We start from the raw sequence: 25,975 nt of genomic DNA, 5'->3' as shown, positions 1-25,975 counted from the left end.
TCTCGGCCAATACGCTGCATGTCTTTCCTCTCCGATGGATTTTTCCTCGTTGTAATGGCGGGTTAGACATGAAAACAAGGATAAAGAGAGAAGAAATGTTAGTGATTGTTACATGCTTTATTGCTGTATTGGCCTACAATGAAATCATACAAAATTCGCTCTTTGGATTCCCATGGTAACAATCCCCATGCAGCTTACGAGAAACTCCATGGCAATGATAACTGTACGCCATGTGCGGCATTAAGGACATCTCAACAATACTGATGACGAACAACAAAAAATGAATCCAAAAGAGCGAAAACCTCAATGTTTCAATGTAGGACAACTCAGCTTTATTGCATGTGAGAAGTTCTTGGTGATATTCTCACAACGGCCATTCAGAATGGTTCGACGGATGTAGATAAAAGATCATTATGATAAAATTAACGCGACGATATGTTAGTGAGCTCAGAGCGATTATTATATTTGCAACTGTTAATTTAGATAGTTAAACTTAGAGTCGGTTATTGTATATAACTTTTAAGATAAGCAAGAGTAAAGCACGAACGCGAAGTAATGACCTTTCATCCCATCTTCAAGTGCTCCCCACAAGCACAACACTTCATTCTGGCACTTTAGAACGTCCATGTTGTAACTTGTTCACACAAGAAATCTGCCTCGACCGAGTTGGCAGAACGCGCCCATACCCCTTTCTGAATCAAAGGACAGGGGGATTTCAATTATTTTTGTCAGTATACTAGTAAAAATATTTAGTTTCTAAAAGTGGTCACAGGAACTCGGAAATGCTCGTGTGGACGGAGTTAATTCAGTGGGTCACTGGGTCAGGTCGGGCGAAAAGGCGCTTTTTGGGACATGTCAAGTTTTCTTTATTTATTTGCAACTAGATATGTGTACTGCGACATTGATATTGTTGCATGCAACTTTGAGACGATGGCGGATACGTACATCCCACTGAGGGCTGAAGCTAGGTGAATCGGACTGAACATCAATATGTCGAAGACGAAGTACATGATAGCGAGGGGTTCAAGAGAAGACACTACACGCCCCCATCTCGAGTTCATATTGACGGTGATGAAATCGAGGTTGTCGAAGAATTCGTGTATTTGAGCTCACTGATGACCGCCAACAACGAAAACCAGCAGAGAAATCCAAAGACGCATCGTTGTTAGAAATCGTGCCTACTTTGGACTCCGCAGAACGCTTCGATCGAGCAAAGTTCGCCATCGCACGAAGTTGATCATCCACAAGAAGTTGATTAGACCGGTACTTCTCTATGGGCACGAAACATGGACCCTACGTGCAGAGGATCAACGCACCCTTGGTATTTTCGAACGGAAGGTGTTACGGAGTGCAGATGGAAGACAAAACGTGGAGAATGTAAATCAACCATACATTGCACAAGCTGCTGGGAGAACAAACCATCATCCACCTCGCAAAAATTGAGAGGTTGCGGTGGGCCGGGCATGTCACCAGAATGTCGAATAACAACCCGGTGGAAATGGTTCTTGAAAACAATCTGACCGGCACAAGACGACATGGTGCGCAGCGAGCAAGATGGGTCGATCAAGTTGAGGACGATCTGCGAACCCTTCGCAGAATGCGTGGCTGGCTACGGCCAGCCATGGACCGAGTCGAATGGAGACGTCTCATACGTACAGCAGAGGCCACCCAGGCCTTAGCCTGATTGGTAAGGTAAAAGGCATGATAGTCGTCATCATTTCACACAAACTGTACCAAATATTTTTTGTAAAATATTTCCCAGTTTTAAGAAATAATTCGTTAGATGCATTTCACCATACAAATATTTTCCGAGTTACCTTTTGACGATTTTTCGCGCATAGACACTAGCGCAAGTGCGTTACTATGTTCTTCTTCTTCTTCTTCTTGGCATTAACGTCCCCACTGGAACAGAGTCTGCTTCCCAGCTTAGTGTTCTTATGAGCACTTCCACAGTTATTAACTGAGAGCATTCTTTGCCTTAGTTGCCATTTTCGCATTTGTATATCGTGTGGCAGGTATGATTATACTCTATGCCCAGCGAAGTCAAGGAAATTTCCATTACGAAAAGATCCTGGACCGACCGGGAATCAAACCCAGACACCTTCAAAATGGCTTTGCTTTGTAGCCGCGGACTGTAACCACTCGGCTAAAGAAGGCCCCTAATATGTTACTCACCACATATCACACAAACACATATAATCTGGCAGGAATCTAGAATTCTAGAAAGATTTATTTTTGAAACAATTATTGTTTCTTCTGACATAGTGTCAATTGTTCATGAACGTAACTCGAAAGTGATTTGAATAAAATTGCCGCACTTTCGAAATGATGGTGAAGCCCATAATGAATTTCTCATATTTTCTGCCAACAATAAATCTGTAAATTAGCTTATCTAAATAGTTACAAACATTTAATTCATACATCTCTCCCGTCAACCGGAAGTATTACTTCAATAAACTTACCAGAAAGTGCCGCCCCTCGCTTCTCAATCACACGTACGAATTACACAATCCGTACGCCCGCCGTGGCCCGCTTGTTGATCTGGATCTTCTCCTGCTGTTTCTTCTCCTCCTTGAACGCCTCGGTGTTGGCCTTCCGCTCTATCCTCCGCTCAGCGCGATATTCCTTCAGCAGCTTTTTGCGTTCTCGTTTTTCCTCCAGCGTTTCATCCTTCGGTCTGATTGATAGGACACTCAAGGTGGAAATCACACTGCCGTCGCACAGCGACTTCGGTCCACCGGGTTTCGGAGCGCTGTGAACAAACATGTTAGTGATAAGGCATTTAAGTGAAATTGATAGAAAATTCAAGTTAATTACCTCGCGTCTAGTTCGTGCTTGGCCAGCGATTTCATCGTGAGTTTGCCGCTGTCCGATCCGAGGGTGTTCATCGGGAGTCCCGTTTTCGGGTTGATGCTGATCTTGGCTGCGGATCTGCGTTTCTTCGGTTCTTCGATCAGCTTCGGGTGGTTGTAGCAGTTACTGTAGGTGGATAGGATACTCTCGCAGTCCCACTTCTTCTGGGTTTCATCTTCCACTTCAAGTACGACCATTTCTTCCTCGTCCGATGACACTTCATGCAGCTTGAGGATTCTGGGGGAAAAGGATCATATATGGCGATCACAGTTAGTGAATGGAGGAACTCGATAGTAAGGCAACTACGGCATGGTGTCCCTGTTCTCGAGCATGATCAAGGGCGGTTCTACCGCTGTCATCGAGCAAGGATCGATCGAAGGCGCAGTGCTGGAGCAGAAATTGAACCATGTAGAACCGATTTTCGTAGGCAAATTTGTGCAGAAAGGATGCCTTGTAGAGATCGAATCTGTACGATCGAACGGAATCAGAACTCGATCCTCGTGAAAGGAAATATTTAGCCAGAACTGTGAATTCATGCTCAACGGCTATGGTCAGGGCAGTTCGTTTGAAGTCATCTTCCGATTCTAGATCACAACCTGCATCGATCAGGCGTTCGCAAATTTCAAGATTGTTGCTGCCGGCAGCAATATGAAGAGCTGTTAGTCCACCACGGGTACGCGCGTCTAGATCTGATCCATGTGCGATCAGATAATCCAACATGATCAAGTCGCGATCAATGACGGCATACATCAGTAAAGTTCGATTATAGACGTCTTTGGTTACATTTAAAAGTCTGGGACTATGCTCAAGCAGTATTCGAGCTATGTCGTAAGCTTTGTAGTAACCAGCCTGTATTAGGTGTTTGTCCATCACAGTAGATCCCTTGGAAAGAAGGTAACGGACGTTTTCGATGTTCCGCTTGCCGATTGCTATACTCAATACTGTGAGCTGGCCATCAGCAATTGTGTTGATGTCGACGAGTGGATTTTGAAGCAAAGTATCGATGATAACCCGTTTCTGACTGTACACTGCACAGTGTAGTGCGGTAAAACCACTTTCGTTAACAAATGAAGCGTCAGCTCCGTTATGAAGTAGTTCGCAGAGCATTTCCGTTCGCCCGCAAACGGCTGCCATCATCAATGGCGTAAATCGCACTGAGTTGAGTGTTTTGAAGAGTCCTTTACCCTCTTCAGAAGAAATAATATACCGAAAGAAATGAGTTCGTTTAAGGTTTATGGCCTTATGAAGTAACTCTCCAGCATCGTAACCAAATCCATAGTTTTCGTGGAGTGAGACGAAGAAGCGCAGATTGTTTTGCTGTAGCGCTCCATCCAGAGGATTGTTTCTTTGAGGACATCTGTCGGTTTGATCGTTGACTAGATAGGGGAGCAACTTCAGGTCGTTCAATTTGGCTGCAATCCACAGAGGGTGCCACTTTCCCAGATTGATGTTTGCTTTGTATTCCAAAAGAAGGTTAACGATGTTTGTGAATCCGTATCGTACAGCCAGTGCTAGCGGAGTATCTTCGAAGACGTTCAGCTCGTCGATGAAGGCTTGGTGTTTGCTGAGGAACAGTCGTACCATTTCTACGTCGCCTCGTAAGACTGACCAATGGATGATTGTGTTCCGAAACCTTGAATCCACGAGGAATTGATCGATTGATAGGCAGTCGATCACTGCTGTGATCGATTCCTTTGCATAGCTTCTAAGAATACGTTCGATTTCTTGATTGTGGAGTCGTCTATTAAGATTTTGTTGTTGGGAAAGTGATTGGATATGACCGATCAATTCAAATCGGATGGATGTCGTAAAACAGAATTTGTAAGGATCATTCAGGAGATGATGGATCATGCTGCGTAATTTGAACTCTATCGGTTGATTCAGAACGAAAACGAAGAAATTCGGTTCGATTAAAGGATTCAGTAGATGTTCGATGAACGTGGAAGGTTGGCTGTTGAGAGCGATCGTCACGATATCATTGTTCAGCTGGTTACGCTGGAAAATACGCACCTTGTCGAACAATGTCATTCGCTTCAGTAGATCGATGTCGAAAGCTTCAACGGCTTTGAGAAATTCTTGTTGCTTGTTGATCCATTCCAACTTGTTGCAGAACGAGCGATCATACACTTGATCAGTCATCTCAATGGCAAGAATCGGTTTGCAATAGAGCTTGATCGGGTGACGAAGTAGGTAAAGTGCAGAGAATTGGATCATAGAGGAGTTTCCAGTTAGAGTTTCGTACGCTATGCGGTCATGGGCTAGACAATTCCGCAGATTGCGACCTGCGATAACCGGAGTATGACCTTTCAGTGAGTGGGAATTATCTCTGAGTACCTTCAGACTGCACAATATCTCGCACGCTTCCAGAAGGTGATATTCCAAAGCAAAGCGATCAACTGGCGACAAGTCCAGAGAGATGATCTTGTCAGGATTTCCGTATTTGATGACAACTTTCCTAATAGCTTCAATTAATGAATTAAATTTTCCCTGAAAATGATGTTCTTCTCGCGATCTCATCTCCTTGAGCTTCAGTTTGAGTTCCCTCGTGGATTTCGCGATCCGTCGATCCTTGATCACTTCGTTCAGTACGTGATATTTGTTGTTCAAGTCGAACAAATTTTGATAGTATTTCTTCTTCAATCTACTATTCACCATTCGAACAAATCCCTCATCATCTACTGCCATGCCTAAATCAGTCAGTATCTTCATCGTCTCATCCATGCATTGATCCTCGTGAACGACTGTTTGGTGTTTCAACGAATCAATGGCCGCAGTGTTCTGTCGAACCAAACGCGTCCAAAGCTCCTCCATCAGCACCCTTCTCTCCGGACTAGTCTCCTTCAATTTAAGCCGAGCAATTATATCCGCTGCTGTCCTAGTCAAGGCCTTATCCACACTTGCGTACCGCTGCGATCGAGTGGTATCGTTCAGCATACACTTCACTAAAGTTCGGACTCGATCAACACTCGCTGCATCCTGGTCGATGTACATTTCCAAAAAGAAAAATTGATCGACCGCATACCCGATCGTGCTCACGTCGTTTCTGATAGCGTTCCTGTGAACTGTGAGATCTTGGAGAACCTTAGAAAGGTCTTGTTTTTCACAAACGTCCTGAGATGCGAGGATCAGTTGCTCAACCAAGGCGATCGAGTCCATTATATCGGTGGGCTCGAAGCTGGGGATTAGTTTCGCTTTGAATTCCATACCGATGAAGTTCACGTACGATCGCATCTGATCGAGGCTTTTCATTCTGTAAAGCCTGCCGAGATACTGCCGGAAAACGTACGCATTTTGAAGGAACGATACGTAGGACAACCATCGAAGACAGTTTTTGAGTGTGGCGAGCGTAGAGCGGAAAAGTTCCATCGGACAGTGTTGATCCAGTCGCTCTTTGGCCAGTGAGTAGTCATGGCTGAAGAACTGCCGCAGATCTTTGGCCAGTTCGACAAAGGACTTGGATGGGAACATGCGAAGAATGCTGTCCAGTTTTTTGGTAATGTTCGGGGTCTGCTTGGAGGATTTCAACGCTTCACCAATGATTTGGAGAGCACGTTTTAGAGCTGCTATCGACACGGGTAGCGTAGATGGCTCCTGTAGATCGAGGTTGTGAATTGTTTCGATGCACGATATGATCTTGCGAACCGAGTAGAATTGCTTCGCCGTGTAGTAAGTTTTCAGTAGGATTCTGAAATGTTTTCGGTGTGTCGATGTAATCCAACGTTTCTTCATTTCGATGCAAATGTTGTCAAGTATGGTGATCTGATTCGACGTCAGTTGTTCAAAGGATCCGACGGTTTTGATGTTCTCGAGTTCGGAACGGTACTTGCTGTTCTGCCGAATTGAAGCAAATATTTTGGGTGGAATACTCTTGTCGGAAATCATATAGTTAAACAGCTTCTGAGCAGTCAGGGTTGTCACATCCCAATATTCGCCCAACACAATCCTCAACGAAGAAAGGAAGTTGATTACAGTATCTAGAACCAGATAACGGTAGTAAAGTAAAAGTTTCTTCTACTAAGTCAACCCTGTATCCCATCATACCTTTATCAATCATGAATCCAAAAATATCAACCTCTTCATTCCGACCTCCCGTTACCGTTCCCAGAAACATCGACAAACAAAACTGCAGCTGCATCAACGGTAGATCCTTCAGCCAGGTCTTCAGGGAGAACACATGTTCAAATATTTGCCTCACGTAGAGCAAAAATCGTTCGCCCATATCATTAAGTCGACAGCCACCTCCTCGGTGATGCCTTTCCAAGAATTCGATGCACTCGACCAAATGGCGCAAACGCCATTCGCGTTCCTGCTCGCCCATTCTGTTATCTTCCGCACTTGAAAGACCACGCTGATAATCGGCTTCGACGAGCAAATATTGCACCCAATCAACGATTTCCGCCGATAGGCGAACGTTACGAATACGCAATTCGGCGAAAGCTGCAGTCACTTCAGCCAACATACCAACGTGACCTATCTGTTCCCGGACTTGATCCGCAACCATCTGGACCAATTGCAGATTTCCTCTTAGCATAAACTCTTTGAAGCTTTCAACAGGCGACAAATTCTCACACTCCACGTGCAACATTTCACCAGCCAATGCGCCTTCGGGTTGCAGCGAGAGGGCCAATTGAATTGGAGTCAAACCATCAGCATTCTGCATCCGGCAGGCCTCTTTGAAGGAACGTATTTGGTCCAGTAAGGCTTCGACGCAAGTGTGGTCTCCCTTGGTGCACGCCTCACTAACTGCATGGTGCAAATCCGTACCAAAGAAGAGTGGGAACATCTTGACGATTCCAAGCGTGAACTTGAACTGAATATGCGAGCGAACGCACGCATTCTTTCGTCGATGGTGGTGATTGACTGATATATTTTTAGGGTCAATCATGAATGAGCGTTGCGAGCATGGTTAAGCGCAAACTGTGAGTGGGGGAATCCCCTTTGAGTCATGCGAATGTCGATACATAGCGTGGGACAGGTTTTGTTCTTTCTGTTTTGATCGTTTCATTCCATGCAGCGATGCATCGGTAATCGGTCCCATAATAAAAACCTTTATTTAAGGCGCTGATGTTCGAACTCAACCACCAATCACTATTCTCGCTTCGTTGGCGTTGATGTAGCTCTGAACAGAACCAATTCCGGATGACAAAATTCCTAACTACATAAACACGGTGAACTTTTACGGTAATCTTGAAATATCCTTTATAGATTTCTATCAAAATTTCAAGTTAATTCTCACAAAAACTTAAGGGTGGCATTCATAGGGTTCATTCACAAATTTCATAACGCTAAAAATGACCATTTTTGACACCCACCCACCCCCTCGTAACGCATCTTGTATGAATATATTTCAAATTTTGTATGAGCTGTAACATTTTTGAGAAAACCCACCCACCCCCTTCAGCGTTATGAAATTTATGAATAAGCCCCATAATAGAGTAAATCTTGTAGTTCGCATAATGTAATACAAAATTTAAAAAATCACTGAATAGATAGATAGTTATGGATGGCGGTAGTTTCACCCATGACTGACAAGGAAGCCTTGACATGACTGAAGGTTAATCGACCAGGTTTGCGCGTTACTTATAAAATACAAATACAAATAAATATATTTTGAATCTTGTGGTTGGGAGTATCGTGAATGTACCATATTTGACGCGGGTCCAAACTTGACGCATTTTCCAATTCATTTTATTATAAACTAATTCTAGGTCAGACTAGCACTCGAAAATTAATTGTTTAATCTTAATTTTCAAGTTAACTATTGAAGGATTCCAATCGAAAAAGGTATATTTGTGGTTAATAACAGGCAAAAAATAAAATTTATTTAAAAATTGATCCGACAAGTGCGTTATTTTTTTCATTCCTTAAGCTAAGTATACTGTTCAGCTCAAGAGAAGTAATTTCTGTAGAAAGAAATGGAAATGGCCATTTGAATTGACATTTCTTTTCAACTGCGTACAGCGATCAAAGAAAAATGTTTTTCTTGAGCATTTCTTGCAATAAATTTCCCACGCATCGAGATGGGCGATTACTTTTCTGTTGAAGTGCATACTTCCCATTAGTGAAAGTGCTAAATATTAAATTCTTTTTATTGAATTATAAATTTTGAATGAATTTGAATTCATTTCTAACATTATAAATTTTGAATGAATTTGAATTCATTTCTAACAATAGGTCTTAAATGGCTTCAAAAAACTTTAACAAAAAACAAAGATTTCTTTAGTTCTTTAGTGATCATTTTCCACCTACAATTTCATTTTAGAAACCTCAAGAATACAATATGGATTTTTTGAAGAAGAACCACAGAAAACACCTCAGAGATTTCATTGGGAATTCCTCCAAAGATTCCCCAACAAAGACTTAAGTTCTCCAGACAACGATTCTTCCATCGCTTTCTTTTGGGCACTATAAAAAATACCCGTTTGGAACATCTAAAAACAGTATCTTCTCCAGAAAGCACCTCTGGGTCTTTCTTTGAATCACCTACAACATTGATTTTCAGGAATATCTTTAACATTTCAACTTGAAATTTCTCTGTGGATACTTTCTGAATGTACCCTAGAGATTCCTTCTTAGATCTCTTAAGAAATTACTCCAGTAATTCTTTGAGATATTTCCCAAGTAAGTCTTCGAATATCCTAGACACTTGAGGAAGTTTGAGAAGATCAATCAATTGTTAAGATATTGAAAACAAAAATCGATCGAATAGCTTATCCAGTAGGATTTTCAGAATTCTAATTCCTTGAATAACATCGGAAGGAATTTCCAAAGAAGTTTGTATGAGAATGATCGGAGTAATTGTTGGAAAATTTGCACATCTTCCTTTGTACATCTTCAATGTACACTTTCGAGAACTCCAAACATTGAAAAGTTAATAACGGCACAGGCCACGTCATTACGGTCATCGGGAAAAAATGTTAGTGTGACATCCAGAAACTGAGATCACCTCTGCATCTCCATGGTTGTCACGGGAAGGAGTTTTGTTAGTAAGGAGGGATCATGATGCGATTCATGCAACCTCAGTTCAAAAAATCACCTATCAGCACTTTAAAGACAACGTGAACATATGGTAAGTCGACACTTTTAGCGTCGAACCATTCAAAGGTTATTTTTTATAATGATAAAATCAAATAAAAGGAAAGGTTTGGGATTTTTAATGTTAATGTACAAGAGTCTATGTCGACACTTACTATGACGAACTGTTCATATTTTGTTAAAACAAATTATTTAAGTAACATTTCCATCGTTCTCATGATAAATATAAGTTTTTTTTTGTATATTGTACATTTAAAATGAAAGCATGAAACGAACTCACCAAATTGATCATCAGTCCTTGATTGAGCAGCTATAAGCTACTTAAATCAGCATGGTCATTTCACAATAGCAAAATATCGCTCCGGCGATGCGAAAACGGGAACTCGATTTGAACTCAAAACGCGTGCAAACCAATACGAGAAAAGAAAAATCGACGATACAAAAACAAACGATTTTTCTGGTGAAGATGAAACGAAGCCAAAACTCAAACCTTCAAGAGCACAAAGCTAGAGTACCAGATAGCAGTTCAAGCTGAAAACCTAATCGATTGGTCACCACCAGCGAGTGACCAATCGATCAAGTCCACAGACCGATCCGCTATCCGGCTCTCCAGATTCGAGCTCCCGAAAATCTAATGTTCGGCGTCGATGCATCTTCACCTTCCGCTTGGCCTTTAACAAACCACTGCCCAGCAGAAAGCGTGCAGAATAGTCCGTTTTATTTCCGCTATAAGCACTTTTTATCAAAAACTGCACCAGCCGTTTCACCAGCCGAATTTAATAATTTTCTCTTGTGCGATTCCTTGGTAAAATATCTAAGCGAATTTCTTCAAAACTATGGTGGGTTTTCTTGAAGAAATTTCTGTATACGAATGTTTGGAAAATTCTTTAGAGTAACAACTGGAGGAATCGATTGAAGAATTAGTGCATAGTTTGGGATAATTTTCGAAAAAAAAAATAAATCAAAGAAATAAATTTAAAAAATACGGGAGCACAATCTGAAAAAATTCCTCTAAACATCCTTCGAAAATTCGGTGGATGAATTTCTGGGATAATTGGGTCCTAAAATTTTTAATAAAATCTTGTTTTTATTTAACAACCCGAAAGAGCATGTTACTTCAACTACTTTAGCATTTTTTCCCGCTCAAATAACGGCTATATCATATTTAAACTTTAATTTAAAAATTGGGTCCATAAATGAACCTTGACACTTGAGATCATGTTTGACGTTCGCTTAGTCGACAAAAACACCACAGGGGTTTTAGTTTCAACACTGGGGTTGTTCCTATCTGACATTTCGGAAGGGACACGGAAAACAAAATACACCCAAAATTTGAGTTTAAGCCAAGGGGTGTGACAAAATCTAAAAAAATGTTTTTTCGACTTAAACCAACGGAAAACATTAGAAAATTGAGTAAACATGTGTTTTTGGCTTAAACTTAAGCGTTTGGCACTAAAATCGGGACAGGGCTTTAGGACCCTATTGGTAAAGAGAACTCTATAATAAAAGTCTAAAGAACATCTTTGAAAGTATTCCAGATCCAATCTCTTGGAATTACTGGGATATTTCTTGAAGCTTTTCCTTGAGGGATCTGAGAAAAAATCTAGATGAGCCTATTGAATATTCGCATTATAGTCTTTGAATGTTACTGAGTAAAATTGTGCATCAGGATTAACTGCAAGCAATATAATGAATATAGTGACTTAAGAGACAATTTTGTTCAAAACATAGTCTTTAGAGATCTTCCTTCAAAAATAGAATTTTTTTCGACTTGTATTAAAATAGACACCAAATATCTTAAAAGAGAGGTTTACCAACACTGCAAAGGAAATAAAATGATTTTTTTTTTGTATTTCATTAGAATTTCTACAAAAAACAGGAATGCTTAAAATGTATTCTGAGATCGGGCTGAGATCTGACGAAAAAGGTCTATTCAGAAGTTCCATTAAAAACACTGCGGAACATTTTTTTTGTTTCAAGCTAATTCAATACTGCTATTTACTCAAATTATAGTTACTGAAAGCATGGTCGTTTTCAAAAATATTTTCTAGTTTTTGAGATATTGGGTGTTGAAATGCACTGTTTAACGACTACAGTCAACTTACATGCAAGAACCAGCTTATATGAAGATTTATTTGCTTAGTTCACTAAAGAATTCAAAGTTGATGTGTAAGAGAATACATTTCTACGAGTTTTATGATACTTTCAAAGCTCAAAATTTATTTGTTGATGTATTAGAAAAGTATGGTATCTTGCCATATATGCCATATAATAGGAACGAATAATTTTGTGTGACGATGGCGGCATGTTGAAAAAATCGATTTATTCAACATTTATTCGTGTATTCAAACCAAATCCTACATAATCCTATTCTGGTGATTATTGGTGGGATAGATCACTATATACCAATCATAGTTTAACCTTCAACATTAAAAAACAGCATTTTATACTATTTTTAAGATCAGTAGCTCAAAATTGTAATATGCTGGAACATTTTCATTTGATCTTTGAGACACGCAAAAATGTTATCTTTGTTAAGCTGCGTAATATTGAAATCTTTAATCATGCAGATTCATACTTGCAACAAACAGACATTTTTTCCGGAACTACGAATACTCGATGATTATAGTACTTTATGACAGATATATGGTGCATTATTTGAGAGCATTTCACGGAAAACATTGAAGTTTATTAATGAACTGAGTGTGCAAAAATAGTTTTGAAATAGTTAATTGTGAACATATTCAACCATAAATTACTGTTTCAAAATTATTTCCCTGAGTGTGGCCAAAATTCCGTGAGAATTCCAGGTTATTTCCAGGTTGAATAAAATTTCCTGAGAATTCCAGGTTTTCCAGGTTTTTCAGGTAGTAGACACCCTGTCTATTTTTAAGGGTCCTCACTGGGACAGAGCGTGCTTCGCAGCTTAGTGTTCTTATGAGCACTTCCATAGTTATTAACTGAGAGCTTTATTTGCCAAAGTTGCCATTTCGCATTCGTATATCGTGTGGCAGGTACTACTCAATTTAAAATTGAATTTAAGAAAATACTTCTGGTATGATGCAGTTGAAGAATATTTGGAAATCTCAATGAAATAGAAAATTGTTGCCTTCGAGAAAGTTGTTCAGAGTAAGCAGAGCTTCTCCGTTGGAATCTATGAAGTCCTAAATAAATCAATTCGTTTTTTTATTTTCCTAATAAAATCCCTAATGTATCCTTGGACAAAGTCCTAAAGGATGTATTTTCAAAAAAATCCATGAGAGATTTCCTTAAGAAATCCCTGAAAGACTACCGAAGTTCGAAGTTCCTAATTCGTCAACTTAGTCCTAAGAGAATTCTTGAAGAAATTCGGAAAGACTTTCGAAGTCTTGAGCTATTTCAGAAACAAATTCTGCAGCAATTCCTGAGATATTGCATTGAGGAATTCCTATATGAATCGCTAAAAGAATACCTGAAAGTATTTCTGGAAAATTCTCGGAGTAAGAATTTCTGAAGGTATCTCTGGAAGCATTTCTGTAGGAATCCCTGTAGGAATTCTGAAGAAATATTCGGAAAATTTCCATAAATAATGCTTGGAAGAATCCCTGAAGGGATAATTGGAAAGATTTTTGAAAAAACTAGAAGGAATTGATTGGGTACATCAAGGGTTAATCATCAATATTAGCTTCCTTTTCCCGAGCAGCCTAGATAGCCGCGTAGTGTCGGTAGCGATTGTTTCAATTGGCTAAGAATGAACACTACGGACTGCCTGTTCCAATGGTAAAAGTCCGCCTCCCAGGTGATCCCTAATTCATGCGGCTTTAAGCTTACCGTGCCTAAGAATGAATGGTTAGGGGGGGGTCTAAATAAAACCTAACCGCAAACGGAGTACAAGGGCGCCCTTTAATGTATTGTGCCCTTCCTGTACTACCCGTAGCAATGGTGCAGGTGTCCTTTTGTGTTATTCCGAGATAATCGGCTGCCCTTCTTCAGTCTCAATCCTGAGGCTAAATAAGGGTGGGACTATAAAAATGTTGTAATTTAGTTTAAATTTTCAGTTTTATGGTTTCGCATTATACGTTCTATACAGTGTATTCTGTGCTTTTCGCCTTTGGCGACTTTTGAGAGTAAACGTTTTTTTCTGCTGCTGGTCTTTTTCGTGCTGAGATTGTAAGAAGCTTAATAGGTAAGTTTGGGTAGTGGATACACAGGTAGCATTGGCAGCTGAATAACAGATTATTTAGCTGAAAAAAAGCTGTATAAAGAACTTTTTAGCTGACCAAGCTGTTGTTCAGCTACCAATGTTACTTGGGTAGCTCAGATCATGTTGTAGCATAAAAAAACAGCAGCGATCAATCTTTGCATACCCATGCAAAATGCTACAGCCGAAGAGGTGTTTATTCAAGAACCTTACATTCGTAGGGGAATTTCTGTCTTGGTAATCTTGTGGACTCAGTTTTTGTTACTTTCAGTAAACATGAAATGGCGAATTCGCGTGTCATGCCTCATGCATACGTGCTCGTTGATAAATCAATCCCTGCTACATTTATTTCTGAGCCAACAACCAGATATGCATGTGTTGTCACAATTGATGTTTCTGTTGGTGACCACAATAGGAAATACGTCTATCATACGGTGTATCTACCACATGATGCACCATCCCCAACGGATGATTTCAAACGAGTTGTCGTACATTGTCTAAGAAAAGGCCATCTGCTGATTGTGAGCAGTGATGCTAATACTCAGCACATCATCTGGAGCAGCCCAGCTATCAATTTGGGAAGCTCCAGTCTGATCGAATACTAAAATAGTACAAATCTTGGATTACTTATTATAGGCAATCGCCCAATCTTCATGGTATCTGCTTGAGAAGAAGTATTAGACATAATGCTCTGCTCTAACAGAATCACTCACGAGTTGATGAATAGGCATGTTTCAGATGTTGAATCCTTATCTAACCATCGCTACATCTTCTTTGAACATTTGAATGTAAATAGACTTTGTATTTTTATACTCCTTCTTATTGGCATTAACGTCCCCACTGAGACAGAGCCAGCTTCTCAGCTTAGTGTTCTTATGAACACTTCCACACAGAGGCGTCGCGTGCCCAACAAGAAACATTTTTTTTTTAATTTGGTTAATAACGCCTATTTTAACAGTAAGTTGGTGATTAACCGGATTTGGCACGTTTCCGCCACAAAACATATCAGAAATAAAAAAATGTATCAATGTGCAAATATGAATTCTTGCATTTAGTAAGATAACTGCAGTGATGGATATGTTAACAATTTCCTGCTACGTTTTACTTGACTAGGAAATATTTTCAGTCACATATTAATCTCGTGTATCCGGCAGAAATTCAGATTTTTTTTAATGATTTTCTTAAATAATTTTCTCGGTCTTTATGCATTGCAACCAATATGTGAACATGAGTGTATTGTGCTCTGCAAGAAAAATCCACGGAATGCGATTAACTGATGATGTCGATATACAAAATAAAAATCACCAAATGTTTCAGATTTAGCTCATTTTAAACATTCGCGTCTTTGAAGAACGAACAATTCAAGCCTACTTGAATTTTGACGTTGTGTTGAATTGCGCGCATATCTGCTTGTTACCGCCGCCGCTAGATGTGGATTTAAAATGAGCGTCGTAATACTTGAACATCGTAAGAATGCAGCGTAACCCAAGTAGTAGCTGAGTAACAGCTTAGCCAGCTGAAAATTTTACTTGGGAAGAGCACATCGCGAATAATTTGTACGCCGTCCGCTTCGGTGGCGATCCGACAATTACGTTAGAAAGTTTAATCCTTCTTAAAAAAAAAAAAATCAAAAACATAAATTCCACAATAATCTGTAGAGAAAACAAATAAGAAATCACATATTATTCAAAAAATAAAAATTGGAGCAGTCTACGAAGAAAAAATAAATGCGATAATTTCATTTATATACATAATACCCACATTCTTCCTGGGCTTTTTTTTATCTCCCTGAGCCTGTTCAATCGGCTGGGTTGAACGTGTCGAGAAAAACCGACGTCGTATTGCATGAAAGTTAGCAGAATACTTGCATGCTCAACACTCTAAGAACAGTCTTTTTCCATATTGACTGCGCTAACTTCACCAAAGACCACAATTTATTAGTTTAACAATGGATGAATCAAATTTACATATGCTTGGTGTGCATTTGATTGTTAGCCATATTTTGTCAGCATCTTCTCGTAGAATTGCCGTGCCCGAGTTTTAGCCATCGATTGTTGCCGCTCATCGCGGTTTGAGAAGTTCTGTACCTTGTATGTATGTAGTCTAGCTCTCTTCTTTGCATTATGGACGTAGCTCTGCGACATGCCGATCTTTTTAGCTAAATCACGGCTTGAGACGTTGGGATTTGCTTTAATCATCCGCTTCACCTTTCCCTCCGTTTGTTTTTGTTCTCCGGTCCCGGTTTTCTTCCAGCTCCTTTGCCGTGGTGTAATGTCAACCGCTCCTGGAACCGCTTCAACACTCTGGAGACGGTTGAATGGTGAATGTTCAACATTTTTCCCAATTGCCGGTGCGACAGGTCAGGAAATTTCAGGTGTTTGGAAAGAATTTGTTCTCTCGACTCGCGTTGGTTCACCTCCATTTTCGTTGAATCGAAAAACACGACGTCTTCGAGTTTGACAGCATGTAAACAATACACATCAATGAGAAAGTGTGCAAAATTTGGTTGATTTTTACCCAATGGTAGAAAAGTTATGCCCTGTTGAATGTGTCGCAATAATTTCGTTTTCGCCCTTTAGATATGGATGGATGGACACTGAACAAAAAACATTGTATTAGGAAACTTCTTAGAGTGTACAAATCTTTCGGAAAGACAAAAAGTGTTCAATTAATTCCGTTAAACGGGTTGTTTCCACACATGTATGCTTTTGAGCGTATACACAAATAACATAAGTGGAACTGAAGCTCAAAAAGTGGTACCCATTTTAATATTTGCATGCTGGTATAAGGTCATCGAAATGACAAAAGAGTTACATCACCAATACATAAATTGGCTTAGTATTGAAGTGAACCAAAGATAACATATATCCAGAGTGGCAACGAAGGAATTGGAAATAACTATTTTTTAAACAACATTAGAATCAAATTCACGCCACTGATATCCGACATAATTGAATCAATATATCCATGTTTTTTTTTCTAGCATAAAGTTTTTTTCAGGTGAATGGAAAGATTTTCGAAAACAGAAGCATTTTTACGTAATGAAAATTCATGTTCCATAAACACAGAATGTGATTTTTTCGAAAATAGTATTTCCGATCTTAATGTCTGCAATTTTTGCAGCTACTGGTCTACTGCTCGAATCATATGGTTTTTGTTTACCATCGGCAATGACAGTTCGGTGTCTTTTATACTAGATATACCGCTTGCCGGCAGCTGAAAGTGAGTACAAGTTTTGAACTCGCTTTCGCTTCTAAGTTCCACATATGTTATGTGGTACATATACAGATTACTAAGCTGTGAATGTATGTGGGACCTTAGTTATATGAGATTTAGTTCAACAGTTGCAGTTGAACAGATTGAATCACAGCAGTGTTTTCCGACGGCATGTCTCTTCAACTTTTGCGCTGCTGTCTTTAGTGAAGTATCACGCTCGTGCTGTGGGTATCAAGCGAGCTTTTTACATGGTGCGAGAACTAAGCACACTACGCGATCGTGGCGCCTTGGACAATTACTTTGCTACTTTCTATGTAGTGCGTATGAACCCACACTATACTGTAAACCCTCTTGCTATGTTAAGATTTGTTGAATTTGTTTTGGTTTTTTAAATTAGTTGTACGATTTTGATTCAAACGGTCTACCTGTTCAATGAACAGGTTGAACTGGCTGACGAGACGCCTCTGTTCCACAGTTATTAACTGAGAGCTTTCTTTACCTAAAGTTGTCATTTTCGCATTCGTATATTGTGTGGCTTATTTTTCAAAAGTTCTCAAAACCAAAAATTCGTATGCTCTACTGAATTCTAATCACATTAAAAGAGAAACCTCAAAATCTGAGCCAAAAATATTAAAATTTAGAGGTGGCGCAAGCGTCTTGAAGGTAAATTTTCAGGTTATGAAAAATGACCTTCAGTGAAGTAAACATAAATTTGTTATTTTTCAACCGATTTTGAAACTTTTAGCATCAATACCTTCAAAATTAAATTTATGAAAACTCTATAGAACATCAAATTTGTCTAAAATCAAAAATAGTTTTAGTTATAAGTAATTTATTCAAAAATTTTCCTCATTTTTCTAAAAATTTCAGCTTTGTTTGACCATAACTTCATGATTACTCAACCGATTCCAAATATTTTTATATGATTTTGAAGCTAATTCAATTGGTTTCAAACCTTTCATACATCACATTTCACTAAAAAAATGTCTTGACCAAGTTTTTCAGCAAAAACTGAACAAAAACATGATTTTTTAACGAAAAATGCCAGTTTTTTAAATTATTTGCCAGTTGAATATTATCTTCACAGCTGAAACTGGTTTTTCTCATTTGTTTAACCTTTGTGAGTGACTTTGCAACAATTTTTAAATAATTCTGCAACAAAAATATTTTTGCGTATGTAAAAATATATATGCACTATTCAACTCGTAATTAAGGCAAGATGCTTTATAAACTTAAGTTTAATAGAAAAAATGCAATTTCCGGCGAAAAAAACTTAAATAATCAATAAAAATTTGATTTTTTCATTGAAAAATCATGTTTTTGGGTAGTTTTTGTTGAATTACTACGTCAAAACCATTTTTCAGAAAAAGTGTTGTATGAACAATTTAAAAACAAATAAATTTGCTTCAAAAAAATGAAGAAAGATTCGCAATCGATTGAGTAATTATGAAGTTATGGTCAAACAAAAATGATTTTTTTAGTAAAATGAGGAAAAATTTGGATAAGAGTATTTTTAACTAAGACTAGTTTTGATTTTAGATAAATTCGATGTTCTACAAAGTTTTTACAAATTTAATTTTGAAGGTATTTATGCTAAAAGTTTCAAAATCGGTTGAAAAATTACAAAGTTATGTTTATTGCACTGAAGGTCATTTTTCATAACTTGAAAATTCACCTTCAAGACGCTTGCGCCACCTCTAAATGTTAATATTTTTGGCTCATATTTTGAGGTTTTTCTTTTAATGTGATAAGAATTCAGTAAAGCATACGAGTTTTTGGTTGTGAGAACTTTTGAAAAATAAGCCGCACCCTAAGGTACAATGATACTCTATGCCCAGAGAAGTCAAGGAAATTTCCATTACGAAAAGATCCTGGACCGACCGGGAATCGAACCCAGACATCTTCAGCATGGCTTTGCTTTGGAGCCGCGGACACTAACCACTCGGCAAAGGAAGGCCCCATTATACTCCACAAACTGTTAGTTGTGGCCAAATTTCATGGATTATCTCCGTCCATTGGAAATCCTAGTTATTTGGATGTTTCCACTTCTGATGAATTGGGACACAATTGTCCATGCATCGAGTGATCTCACAATTGCTTGTCACTTTCCTAATAGGAAATTTATCATATAACTCCCTTTACGGGAAGAGTGGATGTCTGACAAAGAAGTATGTCAGATAGTCAGGCTGCTATGAACGCTCTTGCTTCGGCAAACTCAAGGTCTAGGCTTGTTATCGCATGTCGAAATTAAATTGAGGAACTGAAATCAATCAGTCAACTCCGTAAACCTTGTATGGGTAGCTGGCCATTCTTCCATCGCTGGAAATGAATTGGCTGATGAGCTAGCTCACGATGGAGCATCCATTGCTTCATTGGCCCTGAGCCAGCTAATCCAATTTCGAAGTGCTAGGTGAAGTTTCAGATAAATTTTTGGGCGGCTACTCAGTACAAGCAATATTGGAATAGTTTGGAGTCGTGTCGTCAAACAAAATTGTACATTACTGAGCCATCTCCAAGGATGGCGAAGTATTTAACAAAAAATTGTCAAAGCAGAATGGCAGTCTCTTGGTTAAAGCGTTGACAGGCCACTCAACTATCACATGGCAAATATTCAAGGTGCTGACTCATTTGTGTGTGATAGTTGTGAATCCGATGGTGGAACTTCGTATCACCTGATATGTAACTGTCCAGTTTTTACGCAAATGCGATTCCAATTACATATTAAGTGAAACTGAATTCAGAAGTCTGAGTCTTCAGGACATTCCGTTATTCTTAACCAGGCTCTCTTTATGCTCATGAGTTTTACAGTGCCCTTTTTAGGGTGCTGTTTGAACCCATTGTGGTATGGAGCTACATGCTCTCATTTCGCTATGGGATTTCCCTCTTCAAGGGACCATCCCACACCCCCCCAATTTCCTCCCATCATCCGCTTCCCTTCCCTTTCCCATCGGGTAGATGATAAATAGGCTCGAATATGGCAATAGCACAAATCTCCCATCTGATTGGGAACGTGCCTATTGAAGAGAAACCTTCCATTGAAAATACATACTTTTTAGAGACGTGTATAGTGGCCAAGTCCCTAAAAAGAAACCTGCTACCTGGGAGGGAGGCACCGATACTACACACAAAATTAGATACAATTGTTTTACAAATTGCAAGATAACTCCACTTTGCCAACGACAATCAAGGCAGGCTTAGTGAAAATCGCTAGTTTTCATTTGTTGTGTACCTTTGATCTTTCTGGACAAACATTGAAAAAGGGCCACAGTTTTCTATGCGTTTAAAAAAGACAAAAAAACACTGTGTGGTTTCTCCCTCCCAGCCTGCTACCATTTCTGTTCTCTGGAATCCAATACTGGCAGAATCTAGAGAAAGAATTTCACAGAAAACTATTTTAGAAAACTTTGAAACAGTGAAGTGAGGACATTAGTAAGACGCACGATGTCTTTTTCATGTAACTTTATAACAAAAAAAAAAACGGCATGTCTCAAATTTGGACCGATGAAAGGCAAGACTTTCCTCTTTTTTTTGCTGCTAAAATCAAGTCTATTGCAACTTTTTTTTTGAAGTTTTGTTGTTTGTAATATCATTTAACATGCACCGTAAATTAATAAATTTTGATAAGGTGAACTGTTGTAACGGATTTAGATGAAAATGGTACATAAAATCTAGTGTCAATATCTTGTAGATTATATTCTAGACAGCTCTACACCTAAAAGATTTACAGGCATGGGTTCGAGTTGCCACTTTTTTGCTTTATTCATTGTTGAAATTTGCATTGCTTTTACAACTAAGTATATCAAATAACCTTTTTTCAATTTTAATTTGTAACTCAAGAGCAATATTCATCTTTCTGACTTGGTTTAGGAACAAACGATCGAAAGACAGAAGGTCGAAAGGACAAAAAGTCGAAAAACATAAGGTTGGAAGACAAATGGTCGAAAACGCAAAAGGTCAAAAGGACAAAATGTTGAAAGTGATTTGCATTATGGAAAATTTAATCATCTTCGAAAGAAGATTTTTGACCTTTTATCACCTCTTTATTCCTCTTCGATCTTCTGCCCTTTCGACCTTATGTCAAAGATTCCAGAATATTGACAAGTTCACATTTGTGCCAATGACAGACGTAATATAACACTTAAAAATCCAATATTCCAACCCAAATGCAAAAGCAGTACAATGTTGACACTATTGTCCATGTGCTGGTTATGATGATTGACAGAGCATTTCTTTTGTTTGCGATGGAAAAACAAACAGGATTGTTGACAAATATTTTAAGATTAGCCAGTCTATGGCTGAAAATCTATTAAATAAAGATAAGAATATTAATAAAAAAAATGCTGACAAATATACACTTCCTTGTTAAATTGATGGTAGAAAAGTGCTAATGAGTTCAAACATCGATAGGTTTAATTCATAACAAATCTACCTGTGAAAAATTGATGGTGTGATCGTGGCATTTTGCTTAGAGATCTCAATAAGATGCTGTAATGTTCAGTTTTAGCATAGTTTTATTAGAGTTGTACGGAATTTTATAATAATACATAAAACAAATAAATTCAATCAGTTTTGAAAATGTTACTTAGTAACTTTACGATTTTGCTAGCCTAATAACGAAATCATTCGAAGCTTTAACAAAAATCTCATGCGAATCATAAGAGTATCCGATTACTCCAGAAACGAGCCAAAAACGGTGATCTTTAGTGCATACAAACTTGTTTGCCATTTATATCCAGCAGATCTCAAGTACTATGTTTCGTAGGGGTAGTCGGGGCGGTTTGGCCAATGGGGTGAAATGAGCACCCCCTTAAAACTGCATAAATTCTTTAAATTTCATCTGAAATAACATGCAACCCCAAAGCTGATGAGGAAATGAAGCAATAGGCATGTTATAAGTCAATGTTCGAAACTCAAATAAAAATAAATAAATGATGTTCGAAAAAACTGCCCATATCGCCCCGAATGACTCTTTTAATTTTCATCATTTCAGAATGATGATATTTGACTGTTAAAATGGTTTTAAAAAATTATACCTTCTTGCACGGAGTATTTATAAATACTAATAACTTTCAAGTGTTGTAACATAGTAATTGATTTTTTAGATTATATGAGATTATTTTGCAATCAAAAATGGGGTGCTCATATCACCCCATCAGTAAAAAATCGACTCGAAAAATGAGAAATTTTGAAAAATCAATAATTTATTCGTGAATTTTATGAGACAAAGGAAATCATGCGGATCTAGTGTATTCATCTAAAAATTGTTGGAAATCATGCAAATATTCGAAAAATTCATAATATTTCCAGCACTTTCATCGACTTTTCCTTAAGGTGGCCAAACTGCCCCACTTTCCCCTATATATGTTGTGTTCAAAACATATGAAAGCGCCAACTCGAACGACTTTTAATACTAATGTTCCATCAAAAGACGTTCGAGTTGGTGCTATAATTGAACTAGAAGAGTCACAGAATACAAAATCATGAAGTTTGAGCCGTCGCATGCAGTTTTGGTGCTAGTGGTCACATATTACGGAGTTTCCGGTGGATATTCCAGTGCTCCAAAAAGGGCAAAAGGAATAACCATCCATTCATTCTTTTGGCAAGATACATCCAAACATAATAAATCGTTATGAGTTGGACACGATTCATTTGGTTTTGGTGCATAAATTCGAGTAATTTCATCCAGACATCCATTTTCAAATTGTCCAGATTTACTTCCTTCCGGGACTCCAGGAACCGGTTCCGCATGAACCAGACTGGACCGAAATTTTCAAGGGATGTGCGCCGGTAATTAATTCCTTATTACAGAGAAATTTTATGCCAAAATGTCCATCAACCGAATAGTACCGATATGAATTACATATACAAAACGTAGATGGAAACTTACTTTTCGATCTTCCGGGTTTCCAGAACCGGGTATAAAAAAGTAAATGATTTGAGAATCTTTAATCATAGTTCACGTGAATACCTATTCAACAATATGAGGACGGTTCAGATTACTTCTTTAGTTACGAAACTACAGGTCGTCAAAGTAAGGGACTTTTTTTAAGGGACTTTTTTTAGATCTATCAGGTTTCCGGTGGCCAAAGCGATCCAATTCCGGATCTCCGGAAGGGTTTCTGAAACTAGACATGTGTATCTTTCATATAAGCTCAACAGAACTAAATTCGGTAAACACACTGATTTTTTCAAGCTGTTTAAATTTCCGTGTCGAAAACGACCCTAAGTCACAGTTTGTACCTTTTTTATAGAAGCTCCCCTAGGGGTCATTCAAAACTTTTGTTTTCGCAAAAATAAAATTACCCACAAAAAATAATAAATTATTTCAATCAAAAGTTACAATGATTTGAATTTTTAAATGGGTCGAAAAAGACCCTAGGTGCTTACTAAAGAAAAGTTATAACCCAAAACTCCGTAAAAAATATTGAAAAAAAAATTGCTCCAACCGATTATTTTCGTTTTAGTTGCAAATGAAAGTGGACAATCATGGCTTTCTTGTGTCAAAATTTCAGACATGCCGATTTTTTTGTTTTGAAATTGCTCTACGAAACACACCGTGAGACACATTAAAACTAACGTTCAAAACACCACAAAACTAAAATCAGTAAAAAATGTCTCCAATTAAAAAACTTGTTAAAAACTATTTAAGAACATTTTTAAAATGAAATCTGCAAAATTGACATTAACAACTGCTCTGCAAATAAGGGACATTTAAATGATTTACATTGCGAGTCACTTTCCAACGTGGGACAAATGGTCGAAATTAGGGATTTTTCTACGAAAAGCGATACCCTAAGTCTGGTCACTTCAACGAATTTAGGCTAAAGCTATTGCTGTCAATCCACCTACCTTTCTTTGTCCCACTGCTTATCGTAATCCACATCGTACTTCTCGTCCCGCTCCTTCCGATATTCTTCGGCATACTGCAGCAGCACACTATCGTTGATCTCCACATGGCCTTCAATGTCTTCGCAATCCAGGGCGCCCAGTTCCGGGTCGTCGTACTGTTCGTAGAACTTCTCGAACCGATCATCGAGCAGCGACAACTGTTCGTTTCTCCTGATCACACTACTACTCATGGAGTACTCTGTGAATCTGGATTTGGTTTCTTCCCGATCGAAAGCCAACGGTCCCAATCCGTCCCGTTCTTCGTCATCGTCGTCCGACATTGCCGCATCGTTAGAATCAACGTCGCTGTATTCCCCATCTTCGTCTTCTTCGTCGAAGAAATCCTCATCGTCTCCGGCCCCCTCTCCGCCCATGGCCAGTTCCATAAAGTTATCCTCCAGCTCATTGTTGGGATCTTCAAAGTTGAAGTCCTCATCCAGGGCGGCCACTACGTCCGGATCCCAATCGGGTCGTGGACCAGGACGCTGTTGTGCCTTCTTCTTCATGAGACCTTCCGCCTCTTCCACCTCCGAAGCAAACACCGAGCTGGGCAGTTTGATGCTAACTTTCTCGGCACCGGCGGTCTTGGCGGGTTCCACCGGTTCCCAGTACACTTCGTTGCGGCCGGGTTCCCGCAAGTGCTGCAGATAGTCGTAGTCATCGTCGAAGTAGACACCGAATTTGGCCTGTTCTTTTTTGCGCTTTTCTGTGTCCATCTGGAAGAGGAAAATGCGATAGATGTTAAATTTCAGATGGGGTCATATCAAGCAGAGCGCCAATGACCAAAGGCATTTTTGTAGGACCTTTAAAACAAACAAAAGATATCATTTAGGTCATTCGCCGCAACGCACACTTTGAGAAGTATGTCGTATCGAGCATTGATTTTGTCTGGAACACCCTTGAGAAAAAAAATCATTGCTTACCTGGCCAGCGGAACTGGACGGACGCATTGCACTTGCGAAGGAGCGAGGATCTCCCTTGCCGGGTGCCGAAATCGGAACCAGCACATGCTGAGGGGCCGTTTCGTCGACGTAGAGCGGATCCTGCTGACTGCGGTTCACCAATCGGAATGTGACCGCTTTCTTTTTGTCGATAAACTTCTTTTTGCCCTGTTATGGGTGGGAGAGGTAAACAGAATGGGATGAAGAGGTTAGTCGATGCGTTGCTGGTTGAAATTAAAGCTCAATTTGGAGTTAATCGTAGACCTACCATTTTCACGATGTGATTCTAATGCTGTGCGAGTTGTTGGCTATTGCGGAACACAAATTTTCTTCGATTTTACGAGGATTTTAGTGGAAAATGTGTTTTCTCAAACACGCACTCGTGTTTACTTCTGGTGAAGTTTTGTTTTGAAAGGACTAACTGACAGCATTTGGGAAGAATTTGATCGACGCTCGATCAAGAGTGCACTCAAACGTCAACTTTGTTCATCGATTGCATTTGGCAAGGAACATTAGGTCGAGTGAGCAATAGGTCGAAAGAGATATTACTGGTTGCAGTCTGGGAGGGAGAAACCAATACAAAATTTCTGTACGTCATAGTGAGCCGAGATTCCGCTGTCACGAACTGTCACTGTGAGCCCAGATCTCAAACATTGGACTAACATGAAAAAAGCGCGTAACTGATTAAAACACATTTTCGTATATCTTCGAAAGTGATAAAAATCGAATGAAAATCAATTCATGCACGTAACACAAGTAATGTCACGTGAGCACCATTTAATCTGATTGAACATAAAGCATTGAAAAACGCATCGTTCTACTTTTTCCAATGAAAATGAATATTTAGTGCATAGAAAACTGT

The 25,975-nt window shown here is 39.0% G+C and overlaps 2 protein-coding genes across 2 annotated transcripts; both read right to left on the bottom strand.

Moving 5' to 3' along the window:
* Positions 1 to 2,383: 2,383 nt before the first annotated feature.
* LOC5567469 (protein LTV1 homolog) lies at positions 2,384 to 25,541 on the bottom strand. The gene is made up of 5 exons (XM_001657423.2): positions 25,382 to 25,541; positions 25,096 to 25,281; positions 24,134 to 24,888; positions 2,818 to 3,090; positions 2,384 to 2,752 (listed from the first exon to the last, which is right to left on the bottom strand). The coding sequence occupies exons 1-5, from the start codon at positions 25,382 to 25,384 to the stop codon at positions 2,503 to 2,505; spliced, it is 1,467 nt and encodes a 488-aa protein (XP_001657473.1). The 5' UTR covers positions 25,385 to 25,541; the 3' UTR covers positions 2,384 to 2,502.
* Positions 3,097 to 8,163, bottom strand: LOC110678987. The gene is made up of 2 exons (XM_021852775.1): positions 6,895 to 8,163; positions 3,097 to 6,827 (listed from the first exon to the last, which is right to left on the bottom strand). The coding sequence occupies exons 1-2, from the start codon at positions 7,736 to 7,738 to the stop codon at positions 3,124 to 3,126; spliced, it is 4,548 nt and encodes a 1,515-aa protein (XP_021708467.1). The 5' UTR covers positions 7,739 to 8,163; the 3' UTR covers positions 3,097 to 3,123.
* Positions 25,542 to 25,975: the final 434 nt, after the last annotated feature.

This window comes from Aedes aegypti, chromosome 3 (genome assembly GCF_002204515.2).
Source record: "Aedes aegypti strain LVP_AGWG chromosome 3, AaegL5.0 Primary Assembly, whole genome shotgun sequence".
NCBI lineage: Eukaryota > Metazoa > Arthropoda > Insecta > Diptera > Culicidae > Aedes > Aedes aegypti.
The sequence above is the reverse complement of the archived record's forward strand: the minus strand, read 5'-3'. Positions and strand labels throughout refer to the sequence as shown.

Excerpts from the sequence above, each read along its gene's own strand:
- LOC110678987 (XM_021852775.1), bottom strand. The coding sequence starts at position 7,738 with ATGATTGACCCTAAAAATATATCAGTCAATCACCACCATCGACGAAAG. Across the intron at positions 6,828-6,894 it reads TGGATTCATGATTGATAAAG|ATACTGTAATCAACTTCCTT; the intron begins GTATGATGGGAT and ends ATCTGGTTCTAG.
- LOC5567469 (XM_001657423.2), bottom strand. Across the intron at positions 24,889-25,095 it reads CGTCCAGTTCCGCTGGCCAG|ATGGACACAGAAAAGCGCAA; the intron begins GTAAGCAATGAT and ends TTCCTCTTCCAG. Across the intron at positions 3,091-24,133 it reads AAGCAGTGGGACAAAGAAAG|AATCCTCAAGCTGCATGAAG; the intron begins GTAGGTGGATTG and ends CTTTTCCCCCAG.